A 23251-nucleotide genomic window follows, 5' to 3' on the forward strand; every position below is an offset into this window, starting at 1 on the left:
TTCTCAGCACCCACTGTACGAACTTATATGGGACTTGTACTATTCTTATACTAAGACTTGTATTACTTATACGAGAGACTCAGAGAATTACTGTTCACTCGACGCGGTCTCGAACTGAACTCAAAATAAAATAAAAATAATATTTTTAAATTAATTAATTTCATTGCTAAAATTAATATACAGAATACTTCGCATTGTGCGGGTAATCGATTAAGCTAATATCCTGCAAATATAGTACTATATTTATTTCGTCGATTAATCTGGTATCAAACAGTCGGGATATTGGCGGAACCGATTACTCACATTATGCCAGGTATTGCTGAATTGTATTTAAACATTTGTAAACTTTGTTGTTATGAAGTTGGTTTTAATTTGGAATGTCTGCGGTTTATGAAATTAAACAACAAATTCCGCTTTGTTTTTGTGTGTTTCTCTCTTTCTTCTGTCCATGTTATTAAATAAATTAAGTGCGTGGTTGAGGGCTGCGCGAAAATTGTTTCCGCGCTTAAGGAACACGAAGTTCCGGTCCCCAAGTCACTTTCCGGTTTCCTTTGTACATGATAAACTCTGCGTGGAAGTGGCGAACACAGAAATACAGCTGAGAGTCAGTAAATTAATTTACGCCCTTTGTAGCGTTGCAAACCTCACTTTTAATTTTCAATATATTAATGTACATTTCCGTCGGGGCTGCTGCATTTCACATGTCACCCACATGCATTTCTTCGCAAACGACTCCAGAATTACACAGAGAGAGGGATGCATATAAAACGGAATTATCCGTGGTGGCGAAATGAAATGCTTTTAGTCTAATTTATAACTGGGAGAAGACGGACGACTGTACCATCCTCCTCTTCCTCATCATCATGCAACTTCTCATCCTCTTCCCAACAATCATCCAATCCTCTTCCTCAAGCACCAACCATCGTCTCTGCTCCCGCAGGATTATGTTGGTTTGGCATTGTGGGCTGGAAAGTGGGCGGAAATGGGATCCGACGAATTTATTATTGCGTTTCGCCGGGAAAGGGTGTTGTGTTATGTTATCTTCCTGTTGCAGGATGTGGCCAGCCGCCCTTGTTCCCCCAGCCGCAAACCAGGATTGTGGGAGGCAAAAACGCTCCCTTCGGACGGTGGCCCTGGCAGGTGAGATAAGATGCGCTTCTTCTTACTTCGTCATCCTTATTTTTTTTTTCATCTTTGTGTCCTTTTCTTCTTCTTCTGTCTTGATTGCAATGTATGACTAACGGAAATTATGATGAAACCAGGTTTCTGTGCGAAGGACGTCTTTCTTTGGATTCTCCAGCACCCATCGCTGCGGCGGCGCCATTCTCAACGTAAATTGGATTGCCACCGCCGGCCATTGTGTCGATGAGTAAGTAAAAGAGTTGTCTTTTACTGATTAAACTTCATTTAGACGTGAAGGGACGACGAGGTCCTAACCTATTTTCTGTTAAAAAGAAACGTACTAACAACTGTTGTATCTAATAGATTAACCCATAATATATCTTAATGTACGTATTTTACTGCAAAGTAACTTGTAATATTATTTGTAGAATCTTACTGTCGCCCTCCATACCTACAAAGTTTTCATCCGCCTTGTCCTCACTTACCCCATAACATACTATACCATTGCTCCCCCAGACAACTAAAAAGAATCCGTCAGTTTGAACGCAAATGCATTTGCAAAATCCTTCGCCTTCACTACCGATACCCCTCTACAACCTGGTCACATACCCAAACATCCTCAAACACATAAAAAAAATCCAAGGCCGCCTCGCATTACGCATAGCCCTTCAAGAACACCCCACCCTGTCACTCTTCAACCCCGCCACACATTAACACAACTACTCCAAGACTTTAAAAAACATTCCTACGCCACTCTTCAGTGATCTTAAACACTCCCCCTACGCATTATTTTATATTTCACTGTACTCTCCTACCAATCTTTCTTTTGTCTAATCAGATTATTGTCATTTTTTTTGCACTTTTGTCTCTTTTTGTTTGTTTTTTTTTTTGTAAAACATTAATACCAGAAGGCTGAAAGAGGCGAAAGCCCAGAGCAGTCTCCATATCATACCATACCCTATATAACTGTAATACATATATGTAAATAAAAGATATTTTAACTTATCTTGCTGTTGCAGGACATACTTGTTTGTAGTTGTACTGTGACCCAACAGTTACAAAGATAAAATTGATGTTTGACACAAGGTGATACCTGATCCAGAATTTAATATTAAGAAACGCTGTTCTATATTATTCAATTAATATTAACACTTTTCAGACAGTCTTTTCAAGCATTTTCATCGGTTTTTTACAAAATTGCTGTGTATTATGTACATTTTACATAAACAAAGTCTCATATGTAAAGGATAAGGCGGATATCCGCCGTTCGTTCGGAAATGGTTGAAATAAGCAATACAGCAATGCCTCGAATAGTGCTGGCAATATTCCACACTTTATTATATATTTTTATATATTTTTATGATTATTTCGATATAACTATTGACTTACATATTATGTATTCGAAAATTAACATATAATATGGAATATTAGGTTTATATGATAATATCACATCAGAATTGCAAATACTGATCTATTCGAGACATGGAAATATAATGCGTTTCTTGAATCTGATGCGGATCTTGTTTCCCAATGCAAATCATTTGCTTCGTCTACATTATAGAATTCACAAATCCAAACTTTTAGCTATGAAAACGAATACATATTATGTAATACTTACTTTTTCAAGAGTACATATGTGTACCCAAAATACATCGGTTCTCGAATATTAATATTTCTAAAGGTTGTTCTTAAACCGAAACTATTATATTATGTTCACTTATTGGACATTCTAAATTATTCTCAGGAATTGAAACACTATTCGAAATACATGGAGTTGTTTGTTTTGAGTTTAGGTTTAAGAACAGAGTATCCATTGCACAAATATTTGATAAGTTACTTGGAAAGTAATACATGCCAAATAAATTGTCACACATGTTTTTTTTTTGTCATTATACATACATTATATGAGTACTCAAAGACAAATACTATGATATTTAGATTTTAAACATAAATCTTTCTAAATCTTTCATCAACCGAAACTATTCTAATCAACATATATATATATATCAAATTTTATTCCAGAAACGACATTTTTCTTCAAAATCCGTTGATTATATTGTTCTGTATTTATGTTCGGAAGATTCTATTGTACAAATATTTGACAAGTTACTGGTCAAGTAATATATGCCAAATATTGTTGCCGATACACATATACATATTATATTAGTACCCAAAGATAAATATTGTAGTACACAAATTTTACCAGAAGTTGTTTGTTAACCGAAACTACATATTATACTCGCCATATGTATCACAGGTTATGGAATCTGAATTATTTTTTGGAATTAAAACTTTGTTCGGAAACCTTGAAGTTTTTTATTGTACAGATATATGACAAGTTACTTGTCAAGTAATAACCGCAAATATATTTTTTTTTCAATATATGTTATTTTTTTTAAACATGACAAATATAATTATTTTTATCGCATTTAGTTTACTTATTAAAAAAAAGTATTTAAAATCAAATAAGAATAAATATATTTTATAAAAAATATAATATCAAAGAGAAAATCACTACCACAACTCCACGTGTAGTTAAATACTTCTTTAATCAAGAACAAAGGCACGCTTCAATCTTGTTGTGCACAGCCCTTGGGCGAAATAGAAAACAACTAAGTTTACATCCAATTTATTTGCTCCTCGGTCAAAGGAGCGCGTTATTTCGTTTAATTAAAGAGAAAGTGATTTGCGAAACGATTCGAAATGATTTCGTGTAGTGTGCAGGCATCCGAATTCGATGCGACGAGGAGGTGGAAGGGTGGATGTGTGTTTGTATTGGGTTTGTATATATGCATGCATGAATATGCGGGTGGTTTGGGTATTGGCAAATCCGGACCGGAAGTTGACGGAATAGCTGTGGGTTAGCGGAAATTGTCGGAGGAAATGCATTAAAATTTCAGGCAGCCGCGGCGGTCGGGATTTCTTGAAGGAAATAAACCTTCAACTCTCTCCGAGTTTCGCAATTAAATCACTAATTAATTTGTCTCACCCCTAAACTAAAACAAAAAAATATATAAAAATACTTTACAACTTATTTTACTGTGTTTTCATAACATAGTTATACTAATTGTATTAATGGGCTATAAATAAACTTATTATAATTGAGTTGAAAACAAAGTTTGCTTGGATTGAGTACTCCTTTACAATAAATACAAAACATTTATTTAAATCTATGTAAATTAATTTAATGATGAAAAGTACGAGCAGTAATAAAGAGTTTTCACACAATATTTTTGGACTATAGACCGCACTTTTATACATAGAAAAAAATAACATAAAATTGGATTGGTCCAAAGGTAATAAAATATTATTTTTTAAAAATTGTCCCATACTCGCCTTTAAATGCATATTAGGGTAAAAAAAACACCAAATTTCTAAGATTGTTTGTACTAACTTCAAGCATAATGTACAATTTCAATAATTATTTAATTACATATTTTTTTTTTCTAGTTTACTGACATCCCAGATCCAGATTAGGGTAGGAGAATACGACTTCTCCAGCGTTCAAGAAGAGCTTCCTTGCGTAGAAAGAGCTGTCAAGAAAAAAATAGTCCATCCTCTGTACAACTTCTTCACCTACGAGTATGATCTGACCTTGGTCCAACTGGATAAATCCTGGGATTTCGCGATTCCCATCTCACCGATCTGACTTCCTGCAACGGATGACCTGCTCATTGGAGAGAATGCGACAGTTACGCGAAAACCTTACATCGGTTTTGCAAGAGGTAAGGGACCTTTTCTTCATCTTTTTCTTCTTCTACTACTACTACTACTTTTTGGAGGTGGGGCGCACGCGAATGATGGATGGCGTTTAAATTGAAAATTAATAATTTAATTATCGAATCGTACGAATTGATGATTTTAATTAATTTCCTTCGCGAAGTCACTCCCGTTTCTCATTATAATCTGTGCACGTTTCGTACATTTAGCCAGTCGCACAATTCTCGCACCGACTGAACGGTTCCAATCGAAAACCAATTCATAATAATCGTTAAGGTTTAATTTTTTTTAATTACATAATTTTATTTACAAATACATTTTTTTATATTTATTTAGTGAATATAAAAAAATGTAAAATGACGTAAATGATGTACATGACGTAAATAAACTTACAATACAAAAACATGAAGTAATCAGTTTGATTTTAATTAGTATAATATCTTTTATAATTAATTGATTAAATTTTCAGAAAATATTTAACTAAATATGATAAAAAAAACATCTATTTTTTTAACTTTTTAATTTATTGATAAGCAACAGAGTTGATGGGTATTTTATTTCATTGAAGTACTAAACTACAATACATTTTTTAGGACAAATTGAATATAATTTAACTAAAATAAATGCAATAAAATTAATAAATTTTTATAATTAAGTAAATCTAAAGAAAACCATTCACTTTGAATTTTCATAATATTTTCTACAATTCTACACTCTAGTTAATTTAGTTTATTTCTCCATGTACATTTTTATTTATTGTTTTTGAAGTTCAAGTGCACTTTCCCATTAAATTTAAAACTAATTTTAAAAACCAGTATATTAAAAAAGATATAATTAATTTAAAATAAATACTTTCCTATACATCGTTCCACCATTATTTTGATATTATTTCATATTTATTGTTTGGATATTGACTAAAGTTTCGTAAACAAAACAGAAAACATGTGGAAATATAAAATATATTGACATACCTTCTGTTTGATGAAAAAAGCATAATGTTAAAATGCAAATATAATTAAAGCATATAAAGCGTATCTTTCTAAACTAAAATATTTAAAGATAAAGTATTTTAGCGAATTTATTTCTTCATATTTAAACTTAGATCAAGTATTTCTAAATATAATTCTTCAATTTTCATTATAAATACTTTTTCTAGATATTAAATCAATATTATTCAACTATTATTCAATTATGATAGTTTTATTTAAATATTAAATGATGTATTCGTGATTTCAATTTACTTAATCAACTCTTAATAAATAGAAGACGAAGAGTTCTGAAAAAAAATCAAAGTTTAACATAAAAGTTTTTAATTAATACCTTGGTGGACGTAATTCCATTATAGGTTTTGAATATTCCGGGCACCTCCGGCGTGCTTCGCAACAATGAAATTCGAATTAATCTCGAAGGATTTGGCTAAATTTTAATTAACGTACATTAAAAACCCATCCGTTTTCGGGAAACCCATCAAAGGCGCAAAATAATACAAAAACAAGTAGCAGCAACGAAACGTTAATTCGATCTCGTTTCTACTTCCTCACTGGCTCTTCTTCACGTCCTTGCATCTGAGATACTTTTTTATTTACGCATTTATCAAAGAATATACGCGGACATGGTGGAACTTTGAATATATATATAAAATATAAGTAATTCAAATATTTCTTTAGGAATATTGGAGATCAAACGAGAGAAGGGAATAAAAAAATCAATTGTCCTTTGTAAATAGACCTAAAAAAATATTAACGCAAAATGATATTTCTACACAATTTATATAAGTCATATATTGAATATGGAATGCATGTATATGTTTTGCATTTCAATAAAGTACATTTTTTGTGCGAGAGATAGAGAATAGAATTCGATACAGGAAATAAGAAAAATTTCCCTTTTGAGCCATATAAAGAAGACCGTATATGTGTGTAATCGAAATCAAACGCTCCATTGATGTCATTTCCCGAGAGATACGGACGAGACATTAAATGGACTACATAATGCCATTACATACTTTATATGCGAAGGCGAATCGTTTTAACAAGTGCACGGCTTCTTCTTGCATAGGAAAGTAGAACATCGGATGTGTTTCATCTCTCGAACACGAATATTAAGAGGAGGTAATGATCTTTTAACGAATCTATTAATCTGTGGCGGCTCTTCATGTAAGGACCCTTTGGAGGGACATAAATCTTCGAATCTTTCCGGGTTTTTTTCACATGCCCTGATGCCTCGTTACGAAGATATTGACCTCCCAGAGGAGGCACATGAAATATATATATATATATATATATAGATATATGTTTCTTTATAGATGGCACAAGCTTCTGTTTGTACCGCATCGCTCAAAGGCTTCCATTATCGTCTAGATGTGTTCCAGCATTTCCATAAAATATAATTGGAAATGTTCGAGAACAAATAAACGGCGCGTAATTATTAAGGATGTTCATAAAATCTTTAATTGTATATGACTTTCTTTTCGTGCAATCGAATAACTACTACTTTGTCTATATAACATCTGCAAATATAGAGATTGATTTAATGAATTCCATTGTTTCTTTATGAATTTTACATCAATAAGTATTTATTTCTTATTAAGATTAAGTTCAACTTTAAAACATCAGATTAATTTCTACATCTACATTGAAGAATCAGCAAATAATGGATGTTTAACGAACCTTTTACGTGTACTATTTATTTACTTTCAAACGAATAACAACTTTGTTATTTCTTTTTAAGAGTAAGTTCAACTTGAAGAGTTAGGAAATAATGGGTTTCTAACTAACTGTTAAGTAACCTTACTTTGCAAACTATTTACGGCTTTCTTTTTGTTTAATCGAATTACTACTTTTACCATTTAATTTACTGCAAATAGAAAGATTTATATAATGAATACTGCTGCTTCTTAATATATTTTATATTTACAGCAATATAAACATAATTCTTCATAAAAATTTTAAATACAGATATGTAACAAATGTTGTACGTGTACTTGATACATTATTTGTTGCTTTCTTAAAATATGGAGATTAACTTAATGAATAACTTTGTTTCTGAATATATTATATAATTAGGAACTTGATTCCACTAGGATTGAGCTCAACCTCGAAGCATTAGGATATAATCCTATAGGATTATATGTATCATTTGAAGTATCAGCAAATAATAAATTTATAACTATCGTCTTACTTCTGTTTGATAAGATATTTCTATTGTAATCACTTCTATTTAATTTATAAATTAGAATCAAATTATATTAATTTGACTTTATAATTTAATATCGTATTTCTAATAGATAAATTTAGAGTTTCGTTCAAGTTGTAGACTGTGTTATTTCGGATCAGCGTTAACTAAGATCTTACTGTATTTATTTTATGTTATCCTTTGTTTCAAAAATACAAGTTTAAATAATAATCCTAAATCCAAATAACAGTATGTTACGTGTAAATTCTTTATATCACACATATTTGTTTGTTATAGGTGCAAGTGCCCATTGTGAGTAACGACCGATGTAAGAGCATGATCCTGAGGGCGGGAAGGCACGAGTTCATTCCTGACATCTACCTGTGCGCCGGACACGAGAACGGCGGACAAGATTCATGCCAGGGTGATTCCGGTGGGCCTCCGCAGGTGCGCGGTAAGGACGGCTGCTACTTCCTCGCAGGTATCACATCCTGGGGCATCGGATGCGCCGAAGCCACCCTTCCCGGCGTCAGCACGCGCAAGGACAACCATCTACCAACATGGTATCTAGAATGTATGCTGTTTCGTATGGTCGATGAAGTATGTATGTCGAGAGAGAAAGAGTGTGTGTGCGTGATTCCACAAGTGATAACTTATCAAATTTTGCCAGAGAGTAATGTTTTACACATTACTGCAGATTTCGGTTAATTCTCATAAATATGATAGGAAAGTTACAATTGCTGCATAAATCAATTTTGTTAACAAAAAAAGCTAACATCAATTACCGGTTTATATCTATATCACTTAGATTGAAAAAAATCAATACTTAATGATGATTTAACCTTTGTGATAAGTAAAATATGATCATTCCTATACAAATTAATTTAAATTATATAATTGTAGTAACAAATGAATCTACCTAAATTACATTCAAGTATTTACATTGAAAACTTTAAATGTAATGAAATTTTTTGTTACGATATTGGTAAAATGTCAAGTACATTAGAAAATGAATATAAAATAATATTGACATAATTGTCTTTACTTTACAAAATTAGTGGTTTATATTGCATTGAATTTTTTATTTAGTTTATACATTCCAATTATTATCAGGTCTAGACTAGTTAGACTAGATTCAATGATTAATTAACCCCTTAAGCGAATTGAAGCAATGTATGAAGTGGCTCCCATAGTAGCCACGTATTTTTGTTGCTAGCGTACTTTATTATTCATGATGCGAATATATTCGTCATAAGTGAAATATAAGAAATCATGACGTATATATACAATATAACCACTTAAGGGGGAACTTTGGATTATACAAATGTGAAACAAACTTCTGTCATTGTCATGAGGGTTAATTGAAAGTGACTGCAAATATGTTATTGATTCTTGCCCAGTTAACAACAACTAATTGCTGAAAACCATCATCAACACCTACACCTATCATATCCATCCATCCAAATAAACATTTACGTTTACTTCGTTTTCAATGGCACGACCGTTGCGTAACAGCGTGATTTATCGGGGCACTCGATAGTATTACGTGCACGTTAAATCTGCCTTCATGTGTGAGCGTTGCTGCTGCTGTCTGTGTATGTATATGAATGTACGCGTGTGTGTTTGTGTACGTGGGTGTGTGAATTTCCTATAAATTTAGTGTATGCGCGGTCGCTTTTAATGCCCAAATTGAATTTTCGATGATGTATTGGATTCTATGTAGCTCGTACATACACACACCGACATAAATATATACATACACATACATAGACACGCTCTCACATATAGATACACATAGATACAACGCACCCGGCGATCCATATTTTACGAATATGTTGCCACGATTATATTAACTCAGTCTGTAGAAGAGATATTCACATCCTAAATATAGCATAATTTATTATCAACGCACACGCATATTATATATATATAATATAAATTACATAATATATTTTTCGTATCTATTGAATGTGATGTTTCAGTCATGATCTAAAAAAAAAATAAAATATATTAATATAAGATAAAGCATGATAATAAAACCTTGCCACGACTGAACTTGTAAAAAAAAAGAAAAACGTTACACCGGAAAATTATGTAAACCCTGACCCCGCTCCCAGCTCCAAAGATGACTTAATTGTAATTATATTTTTTTTTTGTATACAATAAATTTTATGAATTATATATTTTATTTATTTTCCAGTTATATTTTATAGTATAATTAAATGTAAATACTAATTGTTGCATTCGCATTATGCAATGTTATTTTATGCTACACCATTACACATTATATAATGAATATAGAATTGTGAAGTGTTGTTTGTTCAAAGACAATATAACTTATTAGCATTCTTGACAAGTGTCAAATATAACAATTTAAATTAATTAACTCGTTAAGTGATTATGTAACATTTGGAAAGCCTCAAATAGACCTTCGCCTTGTAATTGAGCAAATCAATTTTAAAAATATACATTATAAACTTTAAAAAATTATTTGTTCCAAAATAACTATCCAATTTCATAATAAAATATGAAAAGAGATATATAACGTGTATATTTAGAACTAAATTGAGAAATAAAATGGAAAACATTTAAAAATTAACACTTGTAAACTGTCAAGTTCCTGACGTGTTAATATAGTCAAATCTCTGTTTGCGTGGTTTATTTTCTGTGGTCTTAAGATCTTCGATTAGTCAGGTTTTAAGCAGACCAGAATGTTGGCGTAATCGATTAACCGGACTATGAGTTGTATCAAATTATGCATTTAACGTTAAACAAATTCTAAAATTTCATATAATATCTGAATAAATCGAAACAAAATTGAATATATTGCGTAATTATTGCATTAAAAGTATAATATTTCTAAATAAATTAGAGACTGTCGAAGAATAACTTTAATAGTCTCTTTTTATCATTCAGGACTTTTGGGGAGAAAGCTGGATGATTAAACGCTAAGGAATTTGTGTGTGTGTTCTGGTGAACAAAAAAAAATGTTACGCTTTGATAAGTGGGGGAGAATTTATTATGGGTACAAATCATCCTGGCAGCCGCAAAATTTACCATTGCCCTCGGAACGCGTCAAGGATTGAATGGGATTCCGTGATAAAAAAAAAACGAAGGGAGGAATCGGAATCTTGGAACAATTTCGGGGGGTGTTTTCAACTGTGGTCTCCAATCTGTATATCATTTGGGTCGACTTAAAAACATCACAGTCAACTTATTACACGCCATAAATTATACTAATCTTTGGGGTTAATTGTCAATTTTGTTTGAAACAAATGTAACAATTACAATCAATTAGTTTCTAACAAGATATTACAAAATATTTATACCAATGATATTTAAGAAATTTAAAATCATTTGATATAATTGCATGTCTTGACAAAAAATATATTTGAGAATAATTAAATGAAATTACCTTCAAGAAATGAATAATTGAAACCAGTGCAAAGAATCAATTACGAGTGGAACTAGGGTTACTGAATCTCGATATTTTTTTGATTCCCGGGAATTCTCGGGACTCGAGAAATTAAAAAAAAATAATAAAAACAAAATACATTGTTTTATAACCAATTTATTTATTCTATATTACATTTTACATTGCATTAACAAAGAAAGGAAAGAATTGAAAAAAGATCTAAATTTCAGATTTTTAAATTATTTTTTTACTACATTCTATTGATTCCGGTTTGTAGGAGATTGAATATTTTGCATTTTCATTAAGGCTGCATTAACTTCATATGCAATATTCAAAGAGTTATCATTACCACTTTCATAATTGTCAAAGTAGATATTGCTAGTCTCATTTTCTATTCTGTTATTTTTCGAATATCGTAGCAAAAGACATAAAATATATATAGATAAAGACACAAAATAGCAATACTCTATATAGAGTGAGTGTTGGGAAACTAACTATCACCCCATAATATATTCATTTACAAAATAATTAAATCATTATGAGAGTCGAATTATAATATTTTTCATAGGTACATACTTTGTGATTTCCAATATTTTCATGGATGCATAGAATTTCAATTGCAAAACATCCTCATCACTATCAATCTTTTGGGGCAATTTACCCCAGTTTGCCGATTCCTAATATAGTTGATTTTCTGTTTTAAATTTTTTTAATTGAATTAATCATTTTGCAATGTAAGTTCATAATATTAGATAAACTAAATGAATAAAATATAACATCAAATTAAGATAAATTTTAATTTTTCAAATATGTTTGCTTATTTTCTTTATAATACAATAATATAATGTTTATTCAGAATGCTTTTAAATATATCAGTGAATTTTTTTAAATTAAATTCTCTTTGAGTCTTGATGCGTTTCTTAATACTGAAAGATCGAAAAGGCAAAGGCGATATTCGTGCGCAAATATTAGTGGAGTTTGTAAAGGAAATCAGTATACGCTTCGATAAATACGAATCGGTTGTCCGAAGAATGTCAAACGATCGAAATTGATCTGTGAAAGCACTTTGCATATTGTTTTATTTCATTTTCTGTTAGGGCGAATGTTGGCGCCTAGGCGGGCGAAAAAAGGGGATCAGACCAAAAATAGAAGAATAAAAATCCTCACATACATACAGAAGCAAATAAAAGGAAAACTGGGACTAGTCTGGAATATCGATTCCGAAAAAGAAGTCTGAAACACTGCGAGACGCCTTCTTCTTTCGACATTGATAGACATTACGGTATTTTATACTGATTTCTTCCCGAAACCTACATTCGCATTCTTAGTCATAATTTAATTTACTCTTCTAATAGAGCATGTTTTTAATTAGATAATGATTTATTCAAATTTAAATAATTTATTTTAGAGGATAAGACGATTGAACGTTAATAACGTTTAGTATTTATTTAAAAAAAAATATACAAATTTAGTCATAATGACGAATTTGTTTCAGTAATGTTCCAAAAATATTACATAAGGAATGAAATATTCAGTGGACACTCATACTCTTCGGTTGCAGAAGATATTTTCATAATGGTTTTGGTTTCCAAACGTAATTTATTGGTAAGCCATGAAATTTTTGGTAGCAATGGGTATATGATGATAAAGCGTGAGTTAATAACAAAATATAGTGAAATAGTCACAGTGCGGACTGTTTGAAACCGAACTACTTAAGGAACCAAATAAATTAAAAAAGTGAATCCGGACTGATCAAAACTGCACCTGTATATTCACATAATTGTATATCACATTGTTGAAAGAAATAAATATTGCACTCAATTGATTATGTCCTTGCAATATGTTAAAACTGTTTTTTTAATAGTATTCCGAGTTCGGTTGTTCTAATAATGTTGTATGCATGATCGCACTTCAATATAAAACTACTATTTACAGTAAGACATCACAAATAGTTATGTACAATGTAATAAGAATAATAGATCGGCACCTTACATGGAAGAAGAACATAGTAATCAAAAGGAAATATTTTAATTTAAGGACTATATAGCTGAACTGGTTTTTGGGAAGACACTTAAGCTTGTCGACATAAAACAAAGTGTTGATGTATACGACCACGGCATTCAGCTTTGGGGATCTATCACCAGCATTTATATTATACAGAGATTCCAGTCGAAAACGCTGTGAGAACTTACCAATGCTCCATAGTTCTCCACAAATGATGACATCTACCAATATGCTAACAGTAAAGACAGCACAAAATACCACCACCGACTAGAGAAGCACCTAAATCAACTGTCTACGGAGCTGATATGTATACAACTTATTTATTGAGCCGCATAAGCATAGCGCATACATAAAATAATTAAAATATAAAAGTGTAAAAAATATATAAAATAATAACAGAACATAATAAGATAAAATATAATAAAAATAAAATATAAATACAATACCACATAATAATGATGTAAATCCCTTGTGATGTAATGCTGGCAGTTCATTGGGGTTCCCATGGAATACTTGTCGTAGTTAGTGGTAGGAAGACTTGTCGCTTGCGTGTCTGATTCATCAGCGCCATATGCAGATCTAGCCAGTTGGTCTGTCCTCTCGTTACCTTCATTCCCTACATGCGCCTTTATCCAGTGAAATTCTAACTGTTTAACTAGCTCCCGGGTCTCGTGCTCGAGCTCTGTGAGGACCTCGGTACGTCGGAGTGCCTGCAAGGCTGCTCTGATATCGGACAAGTCCTCGGTGGATGTGCCCAGCAGATATCCCAGAGCTTCTTTAAGAGCAAGCAGTTCTGCCTAGAAGACGGTACAGAAGTCGGCTAGTTTTAGTTTTGGATGGTGAATCTCCCTGCTTCCCCTGTAAACGACAAAAGCAGCTCCAACGCCCTTATCACATTTCGATCCGTCTGTGTAGATTCTTCTGCTGTGGGCGGCTCCCTCACCTATCTGGAATGTCAGACAGATCGAATCTATGGGTGGATTTTGATTATTGTCGACTCGATCTCAATCTTTCTGATGATGTGACCCGAAATCCCAATGGACTCCTCCTCGCCTAGTGTCCTAGACCGTCGACGCTGCGCGATCTCCACCATCCGGATGTCCATCGGAAGTAGTCCGGCTAATACCAGCGCCGCTTCCGTGGGCACAGTTCTGTAGGCCTTGGCGGCCCTCAAGGCGCATATCTCTGCCTTTCTCTCGTCCGGCACCGATCCTGCCAAATGCCTGCGGCCGAATCCCCATCCTTTTATTCCAAGCGCACCGAATCTGGTGCTTAGGAGTTTGGCGGTCGCCGCGGATTGTTTAACGTGTTCCGCGAAGTTCAACTTGCTATTGATGGTGACGCCTAGGTACTTGCTGTGGTCAGAGCAGCGAATGTTTTTTCCAGCTAATTTGAAAAGTGGCTTCCGCTGATTAGTTTTCTTCCCGAAGAAAAGGGCCTCTGTATTCCTGGCGTTGAACGCCAACTTGGCAGACTTTGTCCAGCTACTCAATACTTTCAACGCGTCGTTTGCGCCACTTTGTAGCATCGTGTAATTGTTTGCAGAAACCAATAAAATTGTGTTGTCCGCGTAGGCAACGATGCGGCATTCGGGTGGAAGGGAAGCATCGAATATGGTGTATATTGTAGAGGACTTTCCAAAAGCCAGGGCCTGAGCTAGATAGATCCCTGCGGGTAGCCCTTGCTAACCTGGCGCTGCAGTGAAATGCCTAGTTCCTCGAAGACAGCTACTCTCTCTGAAAAGTATCCTCTCGTTAAATTTATTGGATTGTTCGGACATTCCTTTCTGATAAGTTAGTCAATCACTAGCGGCCACCAGACGTTACCGAATGCCCCACTGATATTTAACGATATAATTGCAGAGTATTTTGCTTGGATGCTGGCTGTTTCGATGAATGATACGACTTCAGCTATGGCGTCAACAGTACTGGCTCCTTTCCTGAACCCGTATTGGTGTTCACTGAGAGCGCGTTTCTCTGTTGCAAAGTGTTTGATCCTGGTGATCAAGAGCGAATCCAGGACCTTACCAAGCACCGACAGGAGGCAGATGGGACGGTAGCTTTTAGGATCGGTTGAGTTGAGACCGCTCTTCCCCTTCGTGATGACTTTCAGAAGTTGTTCCTTCCAGCATCTCGAGAACGTACCCTTGTCCAGGTATATATTGAAGAGTCTGTGGAAGAGCATGGGTTCGGAATACAGGGCCCTTCTGATTATGTAAGGCCGTCTCTGCCTGCTGCCTTTTTAGCATTCATTCGGTTTGGGGTACGTTGAATCTCGTGGACTGAAAATGGTCGATCCGGTGGTCCGCCGATTCCTTCCAATGCCCTCTGGCGTACTTGCAGATGCGACTCATCCTCCTCGTCGTTTTCATCTCTCGAAAAAAAGACTTCCAAGAATCTGGCGGCCGTGACTCTCTGGAGAAGTCCAAATCGTTTGGAAGCTCCCTTTCTAATGATGTTTCAGCTAACTCCTCAATGACGACGGCGTCCTGAGAACCTGCTGGGGAAGCGCGGTTACACGCACTAACGTTACTTTATCTGTTTGCACAGCTGCAGCACTATAGATTGATATGTATAGAGCAAATCATTGTTGAAGACCAAACAGATTTATTAAAAATTAAATGAATGAATGATCATATGAGCATAAAATATTTATTAAATATGTGAAGAGTGGTTACTGCATCACCTTTTCATTACGTCCATATAATTATCCCTTATTTCTCTTATTAAGCCATGTATAAAGCTTATAGTCAAAAGATAGATTGCTTTATTAAAAAAAATATTATAAAGTTATAAAATAATTTTTATAAATCAGGAAGTAAAATCAGTTTATATTCACATCTATACTTGCTTAATTATCTGATTCTATAGGTGGAAAATGGTGAAATTATGTCCATTTTTAATTTACTTCTATGTTTGCTTAATTTATGTTGTGATAATTTCATTGATTGACATATCTGTATTAATTTAATTCAATTATTATATTTACCACCACCTGAATGGCAATATCTGACAAATTTCGTCAGATAAAATATAATTAATGTTACGATTAGTTCTTACATACTTACAACAATCAATTTAGCATGGAAAATATTAATGTTTAATTAAGTAACTGTGTACTCAGTTTGTATTATGAAATGATTATATTACAATGTTTATTTTGATTGGAATTAGAGCTTCCATTACCGGTAAACGTTAACCGGTTTTACAGGGAAATATGTTTTCTGAAATTACCGGTAAATTTTGTTTTTTTGGCACGGAAATTGAAAGTGATGAAGTTGTTTTATCAATTATAACTAATTATAATCCAATGAGTGGAAAATTCCAAAAAACTGATATTCTTCAACAGAATATGGTTGAAGCAATTGAAAAAATGTGCCAGAAAGAGTCTTATTGATTAAAATAATAAAAATGTACTTACCTTTTGATTACGTTGAATTCTTAAAATAAATGTTGTAAATATAGGTAAATAAAGTTATAAATTGCTTATGTATATTTATTTAATTTATAAATCAAAAGAACACTAGCTAACGCATAAAACATTCGGTTATTTGAATTTAAACAATTTTATATACAAAACAATATTAGGTTATGAGGAAACCAATAAAAAAACGAGAACGTTTCACATATATATTTATCTTTTTTGATGTTTCGCTTTTAATTATTATTGTCTGCCGAAGCATCGAACGTAAAACCGATGTAATCTTTAATAATTTAGTTTCTTTCAATTAAATGCCTCTGTATGTGGGTTATAATAACAAGTGTAGTAATATTTATAATTTTTTTACCATTCCATCTACATTTCCATACAATATACGTCCATATTTTATTCATTTTAATTTTTTAAATTATTATTATTATTTAGCTTTCAAATAGAATTATATTGTCCATAAAACAGGTACACACAATGGAATCCTAACTGCCATTCTAGAACAACGAGATCTGATTTCGAAGAGAGTATGAACGGAAACAGAATGAAACAAGATGAAGAAGATTTAACTGAAAAGTTTAGTAGATTGCGAGAAGAATTTACACGGCTCGAAGCTTAGTTAAATGATTACTTTTTTCTATTGGAGATTCAATTGCGGTTCTTCCTGCGATGAGCTTTTTTGGTTGGAGTGGTCTTGGCCTTGGACGCTTCGCCGCCTGGGTCTATTATTGGTGTGATCAAAGTCGAGCATTGGAGACTCACCACGGATGGATTTGGATCGATAGTCAATTGCTCTAAATCACCCTAATACCATAATGAATATAGTACAAGTTTTTAGATTTTATATAAAGACTTACTTCAAATAAGTAGCCGACGATGAGATCAGCGTCTTCGGGGATGTCCAGAGAACCTTTTTTGAGGATGTTAGTTCTGGACCATTGACAATCCACGTAATTTTCAACGGTGCTATCGTCGCGTATACTGCAATAAAACGATTAGCAGATTATGTTTATGTAACTACAAATTGTTGTAGTTAATACCTGATAGCGATTTGATGCCATTTACCATCGCTGATGGCTGCAGGAATGCGGACTACGTCTGTACCATTTGGGGATGCGTGGATCAGTTTCAGTTCATCGGGATCTGCGATTTCCAATGATAAATACGTATCCTGCCTCCTCCTCGATCTCAAACTGAATATAGTTCCAACGGAGTTCTTTGAAAACAACACAGAAAATAGACCAAATTGAAATTCGTATTGGATTGGTATGTGTGTATGTTTGTATATGTGCATGTGTATGGATGTGGACGCATCCGACGGGGAATTAGAATTGAAACCAGATTAGGGCGTATTGAATTGGCGAAGCTGACTGTGCATTGTTCCCGATGCGGAATATCATCATTATTGTAAGCTGACAATTGCGATAAACAAGCTTTTGTCATTACGCTCTGCAATCATGTTAAAGGGGTTGCGATTTCCCCCAGGTTGCATTTAAACACATTTCAGCACAATTTGTTTAATTAAATAATACCAATGAACGTTTCCGTCATTATCGTCGACTGCTTAATGTGTATTGAATGTAGAACAAATTGATTGATTAAAGAACGGATTGTTCGAAAATAATCAAGAACAATAGATTTAATATATTCAGTTGCATACATTTATAATGCTTAATATTATATTTATATAAGTAGATATACGTAAATTTAAAGAATAAGGTGAAAAGACCTGGGTCAGCCTTTTGATATAATTATGGTCACTTTAAAAAAAATGGGGGTCTAAAAATGGTTGCGTCTTATAGAGTGGATGTAGATTTTGTTATTTGCAATTCCTACTTTTCTGATAAAAAAAATAAGGTGCGTCTTATACATGGATGCCAGCATAAACCAAGAAAATATGGTTTATATTTTCGTAGGAAAATCCTCAGTTAGTCTAAGTTGGCCACCCTGTAGAATAATTTAACTAATTTTTAACGAACGACGTTTCGCATAACGAAGATGATGAGAAGAGAAGTCCCGGATTTCATGCCTTTTACATCACTTTTAAAACTTGTACTCACAAATTATATGTATATTTTTGAATACATTAACCATCATTGATTTCCTTTGTCATCTTTGTTTAAAGCGTTAGTGTTAGTAATAATTCTAGTTACATCTTAGTGTTGTTTGTGATCACAAAATTTCCAAAATTGTGTTTATACATGATATTTGTGTTTTTCTTTGTGCAAAATATAATAACACTTCATGTCTCCCAATAAAAAGCCAAAGCATAAAAAGAACCATAAATATGAAAAGCAAAATCATTAAAAATGGAGACCAAATTATACTTTTTTTCTCGTCAAGGAATGCATTATCGTAATTTTCATTAGTTTATTTGGGAAAACGTGGATTGTTTGGAAATTTTGGAACGTATTAAACTCGTTAAGCGAAGTTCCACTGGATATAGATATAAATTCTCTTAGAACTGGAGTACGTCTTATAATTACGGTATCCAAATGTTACTAGTATATATTTTTAGCCAATTAACCGGTAAATTAACAGCAGTGCGTTTGATACGGAATCAGAGTGCGAGTTAAACGCGAGTCAGAAATTTAAAATGCCGCAGACAATGTGAGTGAGCGAGAACCAGAAAAACAGGAGAAGAAGTTAAATAAACCGACGATGTTAACAAATAAATGATTTCAAGTGTTGAGTATTAAGAATTTAAATGACAACAAGATAAATTGATAGCCGGGAATCACAAATATTAAGGAATTAATGTCTGAAATTGACCTCAAAGCCAGAAATAGATATTTCTTATATTTGATCGTTAAGGAGAAGGTGAAACTTATCCCAAAGACTAAGGAGAGCCAACGAATGTTCTTCCATATATTCCAATTGAAGGAAGAAAGAACGTACAGGGTTGTATTGAAGAATATACACATGTTAGTGTACGTGCAATCCATATAAAAGAAAATCGAAGATTACTGGTTTGGATTTGGATTTGGTTACCAAATGTTGGGTGAGATTGCGGATAAACTAGCTAACAAGCACACCAAGGCCTGAAAAAAGGTCTCAAGCTGGAGGAGACTAACCGGTGACAGAACTGATATGAGATCATGGGATCACAGAAGGGCAGGTCCTATTACAACAGCTTCAAGTGGTCAAGCACAAACCCTGGTTTCATGAACTGAAACTCACGAGAAAATTCAATTCTCACCAGACTCAGGTCGGGGCACTGTTTCGCTCCGGATCATCTCCACAGGATGGGCTGGACCGATTAGGACCTGTGGTAGTTTAGGAACGGTGAACCATTGCTTCTTCGAGTGTCCCAACAATTCAGCCATCAGTGCGGAATTAATTACTGCTCTCGTAGCTCTCAAAGTCCCACTGCCTACCTCCGTCCCTCTTTTAGTGGCATCAAGGAATCGTGACGTGTATTTGGCCCTTTCGCAATTTTCAAGAAAGTCCAACATTTTGATCTAACATTTGCTCTGCATAATTGGTTGCAAGACTTCTCTCCTACTCTGTCTGACTGGTTGCGGTCCTATCTACTAGCACACCATCATCGATTCCGAGACTCAACCTAGTCCAGGTATACAGAACCGCAGAGTCCCGGTTTGGAATTTGTTTATATTACTTTCCTATGTTATATGTTACATTTAGTCCCGATTTTTTTTAATGACATTTATATCAATTTATTTATTGATATAAATCATTTCTACCCCTTTCGGGTTTCACAGCCACCACAATTTTTTGTTGGAATTGAACCAACGACCTTTCGTATCAGATTTTCGTGGCGACTTTACAGGCGACCATAGCCACACGGCTACGGCCCTGGCGAAATTGTGCGCGGCACAAGCTAAGTGAAAAAGGTGGTGGAAGGAAGAAGAATTTTCATTATGTATCAGCACTCAATACAACACATCCTTTTATAGGTGGTTGCAACAAAACAAAAACATATAATATCGAGGAAACTTTTTACAAATTAATCCATTAAAAATAAATTTCAATATTAAAAGAAGCGAGCAAGTTTGAAACTTCTGAAATGAGACGAAGAGGAAATATTTGTAATGGAAAGGTTGGACCCTTTAAAATCATTTAAAAAAAAGATACTATTTTATAAAAATGTTGGGAAAACTAAAGAATATGGAAGAAACTGGAACAAACAAACAAGGAAGTAATATAATATAGATTTATCAGCTTACTACCAATAATATACAAGTTATTTCAGTATATGCTTAATTTTAACTAAGGGCATAGTTCGGGATAAATTTGAACTCCACATCGAATAAATCCATCGAGAGATTGGCTACATTAGTCAATGATTAGATGAGAAAAAATGTTATTCTAGATAATAATGATACAATGAGCTATATTACTTTAACTACAGTATTGTATAAGGCATTACTGTAGTAACAGTTACTGTACTAGTGTATCAAGTCTAAATGGAGTATTAAGTAACACATTTAGTACATATTGAATAAAGCATTCCACAAAGATTCATATTAGAACCTATTTTATACTTAATATACACATCAGACTTGTTGACAACGAGAACAACTTAAGTTGCCATACTTGTTGACTAATTGAGATCCAATAGATTTAGAACATAACCTTCAAACCAAACCGCTTAATTTCAACTGAGGACATAGTTCGGGATAAATTTGGACTCCACATCGAATAAATCCATCGAGAGATTGGCTTCATTAGTTAATGATTAGAAGAGAAAAAAATATTATTATAACCTATATTACTTTGATAAAGTATTGTGTAAGGCATTACAGTAGTACTGTATCAAGTCAAAATGAAATATGAACTAACATATTTAGTACATATTAAATAAAGTATTCAACAAGGAATCATATTAGAACCTATTTTATACTTAACATACACATCAGATTTGCGGACAACAAAAATAACTTAAGTTGCCACAATTGCTGACCAATAGATGTAGAACACAACCTAAAAAACAAACCTAATATAAGAAAATAAATTTAATAAGATAACATCTTAGCATCAAATTTAATAAAATGTTTCTAAGTCACTACAACAATAGAAATGCAAGTATACTTGGACAATTTGAAGATGAATGAAACAAGACATGTTGTTATATAAATACTTTAAACACGTCCATAATATTCAGGATACTTTAATAATTCATATATAAAAATGAAAATACAAAAGTTTAATATAAATCTTAATAACAAACAAAAATATATAATATATAAAAGCGATGAAAGCATATAAATATTTCCGAAGAAGAAAAATAAAAAGCAGCACAAACGAAGAACACACATTTATCCGCTTTAAATCTTATAGTAAAATAGAATTACTTAGGTCGACAGCAATTTGGTCACAATTCAAAAAAATAACAATATTGAAAATTATTTCAATAATTAATTAAAAAGATATAGTGAGTTCACAGAAATCAATATTATTTCAATAGTTTATCGATACAATTATTAGAAAATAGTAACATTTGCGAATGATACTACCCACAAATGGAAACTTCGTTTGGAAGAAATAAAGTTAGAAAAATCCATTTATAAAGAAACGTTTTATTTCGTACGTACAAAATCATATCCGAGAAGCGGAAGTTTTTGTTACAAAACTATTAAATTAATAAATGTTAATGCATTTAAAATATTAACATTTATTTATTCCTAAAAAGTTAAATGAAGAAATTGCATTGGTTATAACGTGTCAATGGAATTATGATTATGCAGCATATATATGAAATACTTCATTTTATGGAAGAAGTATATAAATATTATCTAACTCTGATCAATACATTTATTTTACACAGAAGATTCGAAATTTCATAAACGAAGCAGATTAGCTTAAATGACGATTATTTCAAGGTACGCCACCCCTTAAAAATAACACCATGTATATGTATCTGCATTTAATAAATAATTTTGAAAATTGAATTGAAAATTATTTCAAGGAGAAATAAAAATGGAATGACGCTGTTAATGATAATTAAGATTTAAATAGATTAAAAGATGTTTCTTTAGAAGATGTATTTCATCGTTACTTCCTTCCTATATCAAATATAAAATATGAATAATTATATAATTCTTTATAATTAACACAATGTTAACTAACAATTGTAAAAAGTTAATTTTATGATAAATCTTCTTAAAATCATGAGATACAGAATTAAAACATGATATTTATTATCTTGAATTACTATTAAAAATAAATCATAAAAGAGTATTCAAAAGAATTCAATATACAAACTTTTCTTTAAATATTAATATAATATTTTTCCATTGTAAAATAACTGAGGAACTAAGCTTTATACAGCTATTCTACTAGATGTATTTTCTGATGAAACGCCAGCCGGGCAATAAACCAGACATGGAAGTAAGTTTCTGAGTATTAGGATACAAAATTGTTCGA

General features: G+C 32.8%; 3 protein-coding genes across 3 annotated transcripts; 1 reads left to right on the plus strand and 2 right to left on the minus strand.

The window, feature by feature from the left end:
* Window positions 1-1054: 1054 nt before the first annotated feature.
* LOC108560787 (serine proteinase stubble-like) lies at window positions 1055-14259 on the plus strand (the record flags this gene model as incomplete). Its single annotated transcript, XM_017918467.1, is given in 5 exon segments — window positions 1055-1140; window positions 1263-1369; window positions 4573-4813; window positions 8314-8616; window positions 14095-14259. Coding segments are annotated over 5 exon segments (902 nt in total), but the record flags the coding sequence as incomplete, so codon positions are not given.
* Window positions 14260-14405: 146 nt separating this feature from the next.
* LOC108560788 lies at window positions 14406-14963 on the minus strand. Its single transcript, XM_017918468.1, has one exon. The coding sequence runs from the start codon at window positions 14961-14963 to the stop codon at window positions 14406-14408; it is 558 nt and encodes a 185-aa protein (XP_017773957.1).
* Window positions 14964-17081: 2118 nt separating this feature from the next.
* LOC108560789 lies at window positions 17082-18307 on the minus strand. The gene is made up of 4 exons (XM_017918470.1): window positions 18236-18307; window positions 17905-18080; window positions 17722-17845; window positions 17082-17668 (listed from the first exon to the last, which is right to left on the minus strand). The coding sequence occupies exons 1-4, from the start codon at window positions 18305-18307 to the stop codon at window positions 17513-17515; spliced, it is 528 nt and encodes a 175-aa protein (XP_017773959.1). The 3' UTR covers window positions 17082-17512.
* Window positions 18308-23251: the final 4944 nt, after the last annotated feature.

The sequence above is a fragment of the Nicrophorus vespilloides genome, unplaced genomic scaffold, assembly GCF_001412225.1.
Source record: "Nicrophorus vespilloides isolate i.1.1-1 unplaced genomic scaffold, Nicve_v1.0, whole genome shotgun sequence".
Classification (NCBI taxonomy): Eukaryota; Metazoa; Arthropoda; class Insecta; order Coleoptera; family Silphidae; genus Nicrophorus; species Nicrophorus vespilloides.